Below are 14,281 nucleotides of genomic sequence, written 5' to 3' on the forward strand. Positions count from 1 at the left end.
AAGTAAACTAAAATGGGAAACTGATAAAAACCATTCTTTGCATGAGGCTACTGGGCTGAAAGCTGGTATATCTCACTGCCCAACAGGCTGGAAGCCATTTTTTATCTAAAGCACACAATGGACTGGGAAGGAGTTCAGGCCACAGGGGCTGTCAGAAAGCTCAGGTTACAGCAAAACCTCCAGTCATTTCTAGAACATAATCAAAGCTCTCTTCTGCACAGAATCAGAGGGGTAACACGTTCTTAGAACTGTAGAACTGATTTTTGTTGCTGAGTTCAGCATTAAACATCCTTGAAAAAGCGGCCATCAGCTAGGCTGAATAAACGAAAAGAAAAAGCAGATTTTCCCATGAAGTTTCAACCACAGCAAAATGCTACCTCCTTTTTTGTTTCACCAAATTTGTTTCACCAGCAACTCATGCATGTACCTAAGTCAACTCTCTACCCCCAAAAAACTCTGGCTGGCCAACTTTCTAGAATCTTCCTCAGTTCCATAATGTTAAAAGCAATGACAGTGAAGCCACTTGCTACTCTTTTCCTCAAAGACATAAATAATATGCCCAGATCAAGCACAGGGCATTTTCATAAAAATTATCTATACTCATGCAAACTGAATCTCCGTCTATGTTTAAAAAATTAAAAGTGTTTAGTTGGCATCTATCCTAATCATCCACGGCCCAAAGTACACAAGAACAAAAAAGTCAGAGATTTCCAAAAGCTTTTTGTTAAGGCACAACCCCCACATTTTATGTTATGTTATTTTATCATTTCATTTTAAAGATTTTATTTTTAAGCAGTCTCAACACTCAATGTGGGGCTCAAACTCACAACCCCGAGATTAATAAGAGTCACAGTCTTTCAACTAAGCCAGCCAGGAGCCCCACAAAAACCCATTTTAAAGAATAAATCGTTAGGGGCACCTGTGTGGCTCAGTTAGCAGGGCATCTGACTCTTGATTTCGACTCAGGTCATGATCTCAGGATTGTAAGATCGAGACCCGTGTCGGGCTCTGCACTGAGCATGGAGCCTGCTAAAGATTCTCTCTCTCCCTCTGCTCCTCCCTGCCCCCACTCATGCTCTCTCCCTCTTTTTTTTTTTTTTTTTTTATTTATGATAGGCACACAGTGAGAGAGAGAGAGGCAGAGACACAGGCAGAGGGAGAAGCAGGCTCCATGCACCGGGAGCCCGACGTGGGATTCGATCCCGGGTCTCCAGGATCGCGCCCTGGGCCAAAGGCAGGCGCCAAACCGCTGCGCCACCCAGGGATCCCTGCTCTCTCCCTCTTAAAAAATTTTTTTTAAATAAAGAAATAAAAAAAAATTTTTAATAAATAAAAAAAAATTTTAAATAAAGAATGAATCCCTAAAAGTTCTTTGGGAACAGATACAATTTCTACAAGGATTTCATATCTTCAAATTTATGCTTAGGAAGAAATATATATGCTTAACTCAAGTTTAGTAAACATAGTTATGTTGAGGATAAAATACCCTCTTGCATTAATTTCAAACTTTGTGCTCATCCTCTGCTGTCACTATTATACAGATTTCCTTTTATTAAAATTTGGATGGGGTACTAGAAAGACCTCAAACATACTTCTCAGGATACCCTTCCTCAAGGCACCCACAGAGAAAAAACCCAGTCACAGACAGAAAGCTCTCAGAGTGGCAGTTATTCATTTCCTGAGCTAACCCACTTCCTTCTTCAAACATTTCCTTCTCTGCACCAACGTGTTTTTTGAAATCTATCTGCATTGACGTCCTTGCAAAATATGGTTGTGGGCCGAGGGCCTGGAATCTAGGCAAATACCAACAGTGATGACAAAATTAGAATTTGAATCTCAAATCAAGTGTCATTTCAGGGGTACAGAAGGCTCCCTGCAATATTAATTGATGTTTTAGCCAAAGAATCTGAATTGTTATGAGCTAGAGCCACACTCTGGGAAAACAAATGCTATCAAAGTGAAAAGCCGAACACAAAAAATGTCATAGCTCTTCGCTACTCCATTATAGAAAATGTTGACATCTTCCATGATAAGAAAATCAATCTTTAAAAATTTTTCAGACCACAAGCAAACTGTAATGAGTTGCTGGATTTCTTCATACTAAGTATAACCTGAGAAATACCACTGAAAGTCTAATAATTACTAATGTTATACATATTATTATAAATATATCTTCTCAATGATTATTATCTTGAATTTAATCAAAGCAAATATATACAGTGAGCAGAAATTTGGCTATTACGATTCCTTTGTGCTAACAAATGTGAAACATGACTTAAAAAATAAAATTAGCCTTTACCTAAATATAAATATAAAAAGCTTTATTTACCAGCAAATACTGATACCACAAAAACAGACAAAGGAAATACAGTCTCTTAAAATGTTTATTTTTGTCAGAACAGCTGACGATTTTCTGTTAAGTCTTTTGGTTCATTATTTTAACAAGCGTTTCCCCCTTGAAAAATCCATTCAAAATATTTCAATCCTTGAGGTAAAGAACTTTAAGAAAACAAAACAAAAAAATTCTGATTTTTTTAAAGAAAAAAATTCTTAAAATTCCTTTAACTTGATAAATAGAAATAATCTCTTCTTGTTCTACTCTGGTGAACAAAAACATACTTTATACAGCAAAGTATCCAGTCACTTATTGGCAAACTGAAGGTGAAAACCTACCCATTTACATGGTCTATTCAAACACAGTGCAATACTTCCATATTCATATAGACTTTAAAAACAAAACAAAACAAAACCAAACAGTTACCAACACTCTTCTGGCAAAGACAAAGGTTTTGGAATGCAAAAGCAACAGAAGTTTTAATCTCAAAGCTCCAGAAGGGAATTAATCTGAGTCTTCATCATCAAGATACTCCTCGGCATTGCTTAATGTTCGAACAGCATCTAAGTAGAATGGGGGAAAAACAAAACAGAGAAATTACAAATTGCTCAGATGTTTTTCACTTTCAAAGCTCCTGATAGCTCAACAAACTGTAATCTTTCCTCAGACCCAGAGACTGGGTCATCCCAGTACATCCCCCACAGATCTTTTCCAACTTCTGCTTTCCTGCCTAACTGCTCAATTTTTGCTGCCAGAGAGGTTGACAAATACAGCTCCCTGCACTTTCTTTAGACATGCGAAAAAATAAAGCACATAGTGCTAAGGTACCATGAATCTATCTCGCCCAAAATGCAACCAGCAACATGCACCATGGTCAGCATGGAACACACAGGAAGCCCCTTCACTCTGACAACTGTACTTCCAACCTCCTCTCCCAATGACAAGTGCATACACATGGCTTTGGTCAGACAGACGACAGTCTGTGGCCTTACCTGAAGGCAATGTCACTGGGCAGAAAGATAACTAATGAGGGGAAAAAAGGAAAAGGAAGAGAATGAAAAAAGGAAAAGGAAAAAGCAGCTTCACTTTTATTTTTAAACGCACAGATAAAGTAGACTCAGGAGCAAAAGAATGAAATAAATAAATGTATGTATGTATGTATGTTTGAAATAGAAAGAACCAAACCCCACCATATGTTAAATCAGGCTTGAACAGGGTTATCTGATCTTTAACTGCTCACCTCTTCAACTGTCTAGTTAAATGCTTATAAAGCAACAGGTTACAACGAGGTATAATTTTAGGTGGAAAATTGAAATGCAAGGAGAACCACTGCTAGAGCTCAAAAATGTATGTTATCATGGTCTCTAAATACTATCTCCCCACACTTACTGGAGACATGACTGATGCCAAGTCTGGGGCACAAAAATGTAAAAGATGCTAAGTGGAACTGTTCATCATGCCATACAACAAGGGCGCCATCAAAGAGAATGTCGTATTAAAAAGATTCAAGATCCAACCTGAAGGGACCTCTTCCACTAGCCAAAGAGGAGCTATCAGTAAGGGTACTAAATACAGTGGATTGCAACACAGCAAATATTTCAACACGCAGCAAAGAGAATTCACTAGTCCTCTTTGGAGAACAATAGGGAATCAGTACCTTATTTCAAAAACTCACTAACAAAGACAAAAATCAAGCCTCTATTTCTGCCCCTACTCCACAAACTATTAACTCTGAGTAATCAAACCATGGATGAAGAAAAAAAATTTTTTATAGAATGTCCCATCTGATAACTGAGAAAGGAATGACAGAATTTGAGTATCACTTGTTTTACAACTGTTGGTGAAACAATGGATCTACACAATGATCATCAATAAATGCTAACGTCAGAGGACAAGCAACAGATATTATGTGCCTCTGATGAAACAACACAGCTTTCTTCATGACATATTATTCCCTCTACCCCTTAGATAGACAGATAAAATGTAAAATCTAATCGAGATTTAACACCAGTTGACAAAAATACAGAGGAGAGAGGATCATGACAAACAACACCAGAGGGTGCGTATATGCAATGTCTAGACTGGAAAAGTCAGGAAAACTGACCCAGCTTCCTTAATAAGTAATTGCCAGGCTAACAAAAGAGGGAGAAAAGGTGATTTAAGAGACATATCTCCCAATAAGAGCTTGATTTTCTTCAGACCCTGACTTCAGGGCAGCCCCGGTGGCGCAGCGGTTTAGCGCCGCCTGCAGCCCAGGGCGTGATCCTAGAGACCCTGGATCAAGTACCACATCAGGCTCCCTGCATGGAGCCTGCTTCTCCTTCTGCCTGTGTCTGTGCCTCTCTCTCTCTCTGTGTCTCTCATGAATAAATAAAATCTTTAAAAAAAAAAAAAAAAGACCCTGACTTCAACTATAAACAAATTAAGCAAACAGATTAATAAGTAAACAAAGTATAAACAAATGTGTATGGCAAATGTTAGACAATGTCAAGGTTATACAATGATATGAAGGAATTATTAATTTTAGGTATGCTAATGATACTGTAGTTTTTTTTTCACTCATTATCTTTACAAATTTAGGAAAATATTGAGAAAAAGGAAGGGACAGGAGAGAGCTAGTACAAAGGAGGTAGAGACAAATTTATTTTTTTATAAGAAGGAAAGATGAAAGAACAAGCAGATATAAGCCGGACAGAGGCAAAATTCAATGATTTCACACCAGCTTCCAAACTACTAGAATTCCACAGGTTGTCTGTATTCGTCTCCATCCTCCTTAATCAGAAGTTCTGGAGATCTGGGTGGAATATACTTTGTTGGATACACACACACACCAACTTCATGACTCACTGTAAACTTGGGAAAAGCAGTTTTTCAAGCTAAAGACAAAAAGATAATAACAAAGCTCTTTCCTACCCTACTCTGCTGCTACAATCCTGTTTTGCCCATTTGAGATGTTTTTTTCCTTCAATGGTTACTTCTGCCCTTTATTTCAAGCTCGTTTATCCTGTTAGCAGAAGATGGCTCACCATGGTGCAAACTTTACTGATAAGAAGTCATGAGACAGGTGTGAATCAGGCAAATAAATTCTTTCACCTTCATTCCTTTCATGGATTGCTTGCTCTCAAGTAGTTTCTCTGGAAACCTCTCATGTGGCCAAGATCTGAGGAGCTATCTCTCTTCACAACCCATCTTGGGTGGCGGCCATCACATGGTAATGTATCTCCTAGCAGTGCATCCCCTTCCCCCTACCTCACTTCCATTTCTTCTCAGTGTCACTGACCTCAATTGGCACATTCCAAATCAAGCACCAGCACTTAAACGAATGATAAATAGTGGAAAGGCAGACACAGTAATCTAGAAATATCTCATAGACATAGCATTCCGTATTAAGTGAAAAGAAGTCAGACTCAAGAAAGTACATGCTGGCCCCATGTGGGGCTCCCTGCTCAGTGGGAGTCTGCTTCTCCCTCTCTCTCTGCCCCACCCCGCCCCCACGTGCTTGCTCTCTCACATGCTCTCTTGCTCTCTAAATAAATAAATAAAATCTTTTTAGAAAAAGTACATACTGTTTTATTCCATTAATATCAAGTTCAAGCATAGGCAAAACCGGTCTAGGGTGAGAGAAGGGGAAGATATGGAGGGGGGCTTCTGGAGTATGGATCTACCTTGATCTGAGTTGTGGCAACCAGGTACAAGCACAGTTTATTAAAAAAAAAAAAAAAACAAAGAAAGAAAAAGAAAAAGATGATAAACTTAGGATTTATATATTTACTTAATATAAAGTATACCCCAATTTGTAAAATCTGGAAAAAAGGATTTAAAGAGTTGAACCTTCAAGGTGGGGCTGAACCCTGGCCCCACCCTTATATCCCCAAGTTACCCTTCAAGGTAACATAAAATATGACTTATTTTTTCTCTATCAAAAATCCGAGGGATGCTTGGGTGGCTCAGTGGTTGAGTGTCTGCCTTTGGCTTAGGTCGAGATCCCGATGTCCTAGGATGGAGTCCCACATCAGGCTCCCCACAGGGAGCCTGCTTCTCCCTCTGCCTATGTCTCTGCCTCTCTCTATGTGTCTCTCATGAATAAATAAATAAAATCTTAAAAAAAAAAAGGTGTACTTTTAAAAGTGGGCAACAACATCAGAATATACTTTTTCCAGGGTAGAGTTTGTGCTGGCAATTAACTATACATAGCCCAATAACTCAACTCCAATTCCAACTGGGATCACAATGCAAATTGAAACTTTTTACTGGATGATTGCAGGCATGAAGCAAGAAAAAAAGACAAGAAGAGGTAATGTGAAAACTGAATTATGAAAATTCATTTCTTGGCTCTGTGTGCCAGGCCCCCATATTACCTTGTTAATGAATGGGTCCATTATTAAATCAATACGAATTTAGGAAAGTAGACTAAAGACACTTGGCGTGAACAGAGAAAAAGAGAACTGCCTCCCAATCCTACTCTACAAAGACTGCAGAAAGGTCATGGGGGGAAGAGCAGTTTGCCACCTGCCTCCCCCAGCTCCTGCTGCTCACATGGAGGCTTCTGGGTCCAGCTCTCTGGGATCCGAAGCAACTGTGGTATTTTCCTTGTCTATCACAATCAAGCTTATAGTACCCATGAGAGTCTGATAATCTGTAGCTCATAAGAAGTCTTACTCCACAGTTAGGGTATTCTGAAAGTACCCACATAGCACCAGGAAGTCAGTGGCAGAAAAAGGAAGTTAGGCCATAGTCCAACTTCCTGAACCAACCAAGGCAGCCAGCAGGAGAAGGTACATGCCTAGTAGAGGTATCACTCCCTCAGATCTGCATATATGGCTTCTCAATCAAAATGTAGGATGGGGAGCACGACTCAGCTGATGAGTATTTTCTCACTCACTTAGCAGACCCTCAATCCATCTGTGCATGAGTAAATACTTTCAAGAAACACCAGCTCTGCCAGGAGCATTCACAGCTTAAATAATTAAGGAACCCAAGTGGCTTAATGGTTTAATGGTTTACACTCTATCTGAACTGAAGCTAAAAGAAATAAAAATCTAAAATAAAGACCTACCTTGGGTAAAGAATCAAAGGAAAAGCAGATTCGTGAGGAAGGCTAAGATGAGAATTTGGTGATGGACATGGAGGATAATTCTGGGAAGCTCCCTTGGTGAGTCATGAAGAGAGGGGGACTGTTTGCTATTTTTGATTGACTAAAGCAGGAAAGAGAAGACTGACTTTATTTTGTTGCCTCTGCTGGAATTGGGCTATGGGACAAGATAACATTGCCTCTTTTCATAAAACAAAGGGTACTCAGTTAAGGAAGAGAAAAGCTTTCCAAGGGTTCAAAAATTAATGGGAGCGTGATTCAAACGATGAAAACAGAAATCAGTATCTCATTACACAAGTTCAGAACTCTGAGAGTGATATTAATATGGAAACAAATGCACTTAGCCTCTCTATACTGGAAATGTCTCAAAAGTTGTTTTGGTGATTCTCCACCAACACGGATTGGTCTAAACTTTAGACTCTAATGCAATACTAAAAAGGGTTGGAATGATGAGTAGCAATGCTAAATAAAGACTTGTGAAAATTGAGTTCTCCATTATAGTGGTTCCAGTCTAGAAAATGGTGGAAAAGATGTATCAATCATTGGCTTATTCTTCAAAGTGAGATTAGAGTGCCAAACATAAGATAAAAGTAGAATAAGGCTTGAGAAGTGAGGGGTGGGGAGGGAGAGACTGAATGTGCCTTCCAACCAAATCATCTTTTACTTTTCTTTTTTCTACCTCTGGGTTCCTATGGGCCAGGAGGCTGATGGTGGATAAAAGGGAGAGACCAGGGACGCCTGGGTGTCTCAGCGGTTGAGCGTCTGCCTCCGGCTCAGGTCATGATCCCGGGGCCCTGGGATGAGTCACACATTGGGTTCCCTGGAGGGAGCCTGCTTCTCCCTCCGCCTGTGTCTCTGGCTCTCCCTGTGTGTCTCTCATGAATAAATAAAATCTTTTAAAAAAGAAAGAAAGAGAAATGAAATGAAATGAAATGAAATGAAATGAAATGAAAAGAAAAGAGGAGAGACCAGAGAGAGGAATGAGAAGAAAGCTTAAAGGGGGTTAAGTACTGAGTTATGTACTGAGAGGTCCAATAAATGGCCAATCTCTGAATAGTAACCACGAAGGATGCAAATGCGTTTTACACCTTTTCTTTAACACCTTTTCAAAAACAACCACACAAACCTTTCATTTTTTTCTTTCAGACCTATTCTCCCACACCAACAGATATTTTTGTCTCTAAGAATGTAGACCTAAACTTTACCTTTAAAAACCACCCCAGCCTATAAATAATCATCAAACTGTTTACCAAGTCTAGAATGATTCTGATTACAGTTTACTGATATTCTCAATTAAAATAGAAACCAAATATAATCATGGAGCCCTTCAGTGCTTAATTGAAAAAATATTTAGAGGTAACCACTCGTAAGAACCTAGGAAATGAGGATATGGAGACCATGGCTCTCTGATAAGAACTCTAATGGAAACCAAGGTGATTACAATTTGATTGTAAGGTACAAAGGAAACATACATAAAATACTAAAATGTTGATGTCTCTTCAACTTGTGTGCATGAAAGCTACTTCTATGGTGAATGTTCCAAATTAGACCAAGGAGATAAAATCTAACTTTAGAACCACACAGAGAGTTTACCAAGAAGCATTTGTGTCCAGTTCTAAGATGATAATCCTTGGTCATGATGGCACCCAGAGGAAAAAGGATTGAAACCAAATACCTGTCCCCTGTTTCTTTTTCAGGAGAGATGCACTGGCGGCATTCGTAGCCATGTCCAGGGCCAGCTTCTTCTCGTTGTTTCTTAAGTCTGTTCTTGCACCTTACCCCCAAAACAAGAAAACCACATCAGGTGTTTCTAAAGAACCTCTAGTAGCAATCTTCTTTCCACCAAAACTAATAACTTTTGGCCAAACTCACTAGAGAACCATTCTGGCCCCAAAGTAAGCTTTTTCAGAACAGTAAAAGCACATTTGGCATCTTGAATCAGGGAGCTTGCAGCTGCACTCCTGATAATTAACTGGGCACAATTAAAATATAGCCTCTCCTTTCAAGTCCTCAGAATACTGAATGTGACTTTTCAGCAGGGAGCTTACTATCCCCAAGGTGAATCTTAAGTCAGTCAGACTCCAATGTGTCTTGGCACCAATTTTTGGAGATTAAATTTGCTACAACCTTTGCTTCTTGAGAAAAGACTACGTGGGTTGCACCTGAGGGGATTAATATTTTATATCTGTAAGTATACTCCTGTGCAAATTAGCAGAAGAGTAACACAATAAAACCTAGAGGCAATCCATGGTTCCTGCAGCCCCATCTTCTACTTGCTTTTTTTCCTCTTATCTTCACTGTGGTAAAAATTATATCAGAATTCATGAGTGCATTTTTATTGATAAAGATTCAAAAATATAGAAGTATGCTGAACAGAAGCATATGTCCCATTTCATCCCCTAACTCACCTTTCCTTCCCTTCTTCCAGCTTGTCCACAGGAAGCCATTCCCAGCAAATGGGCATCAATCCTATCTCCTTAGGTGCATGAATGCATTCACAGATGCATGTATGTATGCATATATATACATAGTCGTATCACATACATTGGTCTGTAAATTGATTTTTTTTAACCCAACAAATCCATACTGGTACTCATTCCCTCATGGTACATATCCTTATAATTCCATCTATTTAAACATCTGTAAGTATTCAACGTTGTGGACAATGCAAAATTTACTTAACCACCCCCCTACTGAGGGGCACTGAGGCTGTTCCTTTATCACAAACCATATTGTAAACCTCCTTGAACAGCATCTTTCTGAAGTATGGTTTTCTAGAAGTGATGCTGGAATGAAAGGATATGTACATTTTTAATTCTCCTAACTATTGTCCGATTGCTTTTCAAGAAGGCTTTACCAATATACACCCCCTGCCACAATATATGAGAGTGCCATTTTCTTTGTAACCACATCCTCTTCCATAAACAAAAACTAAATGCAATGAAATTCACAGGCACAAAAATACTGAGTTAAGAAGGTTTGGCGGGCAGCCCCGGTGGCTCAGCGGTTTAGCGCCGCCTTCAGCCCAGGGTGTGATCCTGGAGACTGGGGATTGAGTCCCATGTCGGGCTCCCTGCATGGAGCCTGCTTCTCCCTCTGCCTGTGTCTCTGCCTCTCTCTGTGTCGCTCATGAATAAATAAATCTTTAAAAAAAAAAAGAAAGAAAGAAAGTATGGCATCTTTAATTAGGAATATGGCGATTGTGTATAAAAATCTCCCTCCTAGCAGATTTAGATCTACTCGTAGCTAAGGGTCTATAGAAACTTCATTCTTCGGGCACCAGGGTGGCTCAGTGGGTTAAAGTGTGCCTTCAGCTCAGGTCATGATCCCAAGGTCCTGGGATTGAGTCGTGTGTCATGTTGGGTTCCCTGCTCAGCGGAGAGCCTGCTTCTCCCTCTCCTTCCCATTCATTCTCTCTCTTTGCTTTTTCTCTCTCAAATAAATAAATAAAATATTTAAAAAACAAACAATGAAACCTCATTCTCTCACTGTGCTCCAGGTAAAAAAAGACCCCTGAGGGTTAAGAGTTTTGTGACTAATCATATCTTACATTAAATTACACTTTAGAACTCATATATGTGATTTCTGCCAGGACAGGAAATGTTCAGAGCCAGCAATGCAAGAGAAGAAACAATCATTTCTTGTGTCCCTCTCAACTCGTGCTACCCAAGAGAAATACAATGTGAGCCATATATGTCATTTTAAACTTTCTAGTGGGCACATTTTCGAAAACTGGAATTCATTTTAATAATACATTTTCTTTAATCCAGCGTATCCACAGTGTTACCACTCTGTCATACAACCAACATAAACTGTGATGCTTTACATCTTTTTTCACTAAGTCTTTGACATCTGATGTACATTTTACACTTATAGCACATCTCAGGTGAGACTAGGCTCATTTCAACGTCTCAGCAGCAGGAGCGGTTTAGTGACTGCCCGCACAGATGACGCAGTTCTCAGCATAACCTTGAGGGGGCACTAGAGTGGTCCCCATGCTGTCTCTTCTTTTATACTTGAGGTTTACATCATCCACATACTTTAAATCAATAACACTTCCTCTCATGTATCTCATAACACTGCTCAAAGATCCCTAATGAAAGTGCACCCTTATGACACCTGAGGAATCAAGCAACTCAGGTTATAGCCTTCTAGACCAGGGTACAGTATGGGGGATATGCCTGGCCCTCCATAAGTGTTCATTAATATTTGCAGGACAAATGGATGGATGGATGGATGGTCGGTCCATAATTTCAGTCCCTTCTGACTTGTATAAAAATAGATAATCAAGGTATCTTCTCATTCTTCCTATATCTATTACCTGCTCGGCTCAAAGGAGGATATTATAACCACAGCTTTCTTTCTTCTCTATTGAGACTTTTCTGTGTGAATAGGGACCTCAGCAACTTTTACCCATACAGCTTTCTGAGATAGGATCATAAACTCATACTAAAAGTAACATATGTAATCTTAAAGCTTACCAAACTTTTAATTTAAAACTAAAAACTTAAAAATAAATAAATAAAAATAAAAAAATAAAACTAAAAACACAAATCACCTCAAATACTGTAATTTCATCTTATTGTAACAACTCTATGATACAAACACAGTGGACATTAAAATCCCATTTTCAAAATATACCCTGTTTTTCTAGGGTAAGTAAAGGCAGATAAACTGGGCACATGCTTTACCTTTCTCCAGAAGCAACTGGACAATATCTGCATAACCCTTCCAGGCAGCAGCATGCAAAGCTGTGTCTCCCAACTTGTTCTACGGTGATTTAAAAAGAGAAAGAAGCATTTTTAAAAATAAGACTGGATTGATAATATGCATGAATTTAGGTTTACTCTAAGTAAACCTACAATGAGAACAACTTAAGAAATCATGTAAAATCCCAAAGCAAGAAAGGAGACTCAAGAGACGACAGAAGAGTCATTTGGGGTGAGGGGATAGGATGGAGGATTAGAAACCAACTTGGCAGAGAACCAGTGGAAATGCAGATGCCTGCACAGGGAGACAACAGGAGGAAGCAAGCAGATCTATCCCTGCGGAAAGCTAGCATGAATTAGGAATTAGAGATGCCTGGAGACGCCGGAGCAGGCATGAGGTGTGGGAGTGAAAACAAGAGTACTAGGTGAAAGTGTTTATGGAAGTAATTAGATCACCTTCCTCTCTCCTTGCTGCCAGGTGACCCAGTGCAGATGGCAGCATTATCCTGAGAAAAATGAACTGGCTTGTCTCCAAGCTCATGAACTCAGAGGTATAAGGGAAGGTGGCAGCAAGGCCAGGAGCTTTATAAAAGTAGTGGGTGAGCCTGGAAACTTAGAAACTGAGCAGCAAGCAGCCTTTACCTGCCCCACCGCCCCAGTGTGTGCAGTCTAGCATCTATGCCTAGGCAGGAGGCTCAAAAACAGTTCTCTGGTGCTGCCAAATAGCTCCCCATGTGGAGGAGGGAGAGGGTACTCATACTCATCTGGGTATCACCCAGCCAAACAGCCAGGACCTTACTTCACTCTATAGAAACCGCAACAGTCGGTAAGCCCCATAAGCATGCACGATTTCCACCATACTTCCAATGTGAATGCACAAAGATACTAGGTATTTGAGGAAAGCCTCCATTATTTGAGAAAAGATCAAGACAAAGTTAATGGATCTCTGAGGGAAAAAACACAGTACAGTGAATGGCAGAAAACATTTTAAAAAGCTGTAATTAATATATCTGAGATATAACATGAAAGAGCACAATGGAACAAGAAAAGATGCTACTTAAAAGTAATAATCAGAGTAAAAGAAAGAGCGTATAGCAGACAGAACTCTAAGATGGTGCCCAAGATCCCTGCCCCCTGGGATCCACCCCCAGTCGAATTCCTCCGCCTTCAGTATGGTGAGACTAATGAATATAATAGGGTATCACTGGAGATCCCGGGGTGGCTCAGTGGTTTAGCGCCTGCCTTTGACCCAGGGCACGATCCTGGAGTCCCGGGATCGAGTCCCACATTGGGCTCCTGGCATGGAGCCTGCTTCTCCCTCTGCCTCTGTCTCTGCCTCTCTCTCTCTCTCTCTTTCTCTCCCTCTCATGAATAAATAAATAAAATCTTAAAAAAAAAATAGGATATCACTCCCGTAATTAGGTTTTTCTAATCAGATGATGTTGAGTTCATCAAAAGAGAGCTTATACCAGGTGGGCCTGACCTAAGCAGGTGGACTCTTTCCCAAAGGTAGTGTCAGAGACACAATCTCCTATGGGCCTTAAAGAAGAAAGCAAACAACCATGCTGTGAAATGTCTATGGAGAGGGGTGATCTCGGAAAGCTGAGGTCCACAGCACTACAGGAGAAAGAAACTCAATCCTCCCAACAACCTGAGTGAGCCTGGAATAGGATCTGAGCTCCAGATGAGAACCCAATCCAGCTAATCCCTTGATTCCGGCCTGGGAGACCCTGAGCAGAGAGCCCACCTGCTGGGCACCCAGAATTCTGATCTACAGAAAACAGGCAAATGGGTCTTGTTTTAAGCTGCTAGATTTGTGGTTCTTCATTACATAGCAACAGAAACCTTACATGACACTGAGGACACTGAGGAATTTAAAAAATAACCAAGATAAAACATAAAGGTAAAAAAATCTCTGAGGAAAACTAAAATAACTGGAGGCTCAATGTAAGAGGTCCAACCTAACTACTAACGGGCATTCCAGAACCAAAGAACAAAGACAATGGGTAGTAAAAATTAGAAAAGAAACAAGAAACAATATTTTTCCAGCTTGAAAGAGTCCACCATCATTACCGGGAAGAGACCAACTCTAATGCACATCGTTGTGAAATACTAGAACACCATGGACAGAGTGACAAATTCTGA

The 14,281-nt window shown here is 40.0% G+C and overlaps 1 protein-coding gene across 1 annotated transcript in view; it reads right to left on the minus strand.

Annotated features, from left to right (window-relative positions):
* Nucleotides 1-2,366: 2,366 nt before the first annotated feature.
* OSTF1 (osteoclast stimulating factor 1) overlaps nt 2,367-14,281 on the minus strand; it is a 55,156-nt gene continuing 43,241 nt past the window's right edge. The window contains exons 8-10 of the mRNA XM_077906775.1: nt 12,119-12,197; nt 9,103-9,201; nt 2,367-2,898 (exon numbers count right to left, since the gene is read on the minus strand). Coding sequence (XP_077762901.1) covers nt 2,840-2,898; nt 9,103-9,201; nt 12,119-12,197 — 237 coding nt within the window. The 3' untranslated portion in view covers nt 2,367-2,839. The remainder of the gene's footprint in view (nt 2,899-9,102; nt 9,202-12,118; nt 12,198-14,281) is intronic.

This window comes from Canis aureus, chromosome 1, assembly GCF_053574225.1.
Source record: "Canis aureus isolate CA01 chromosome 1, VMU_Caureus_v.1.0, whole genome shotgun sequence".
Lineage (NCBI taxonomy): Eukaryota > Metazoa > Chordata > Mammalia > Carnivora > Canidae > Canis > Canis aureus.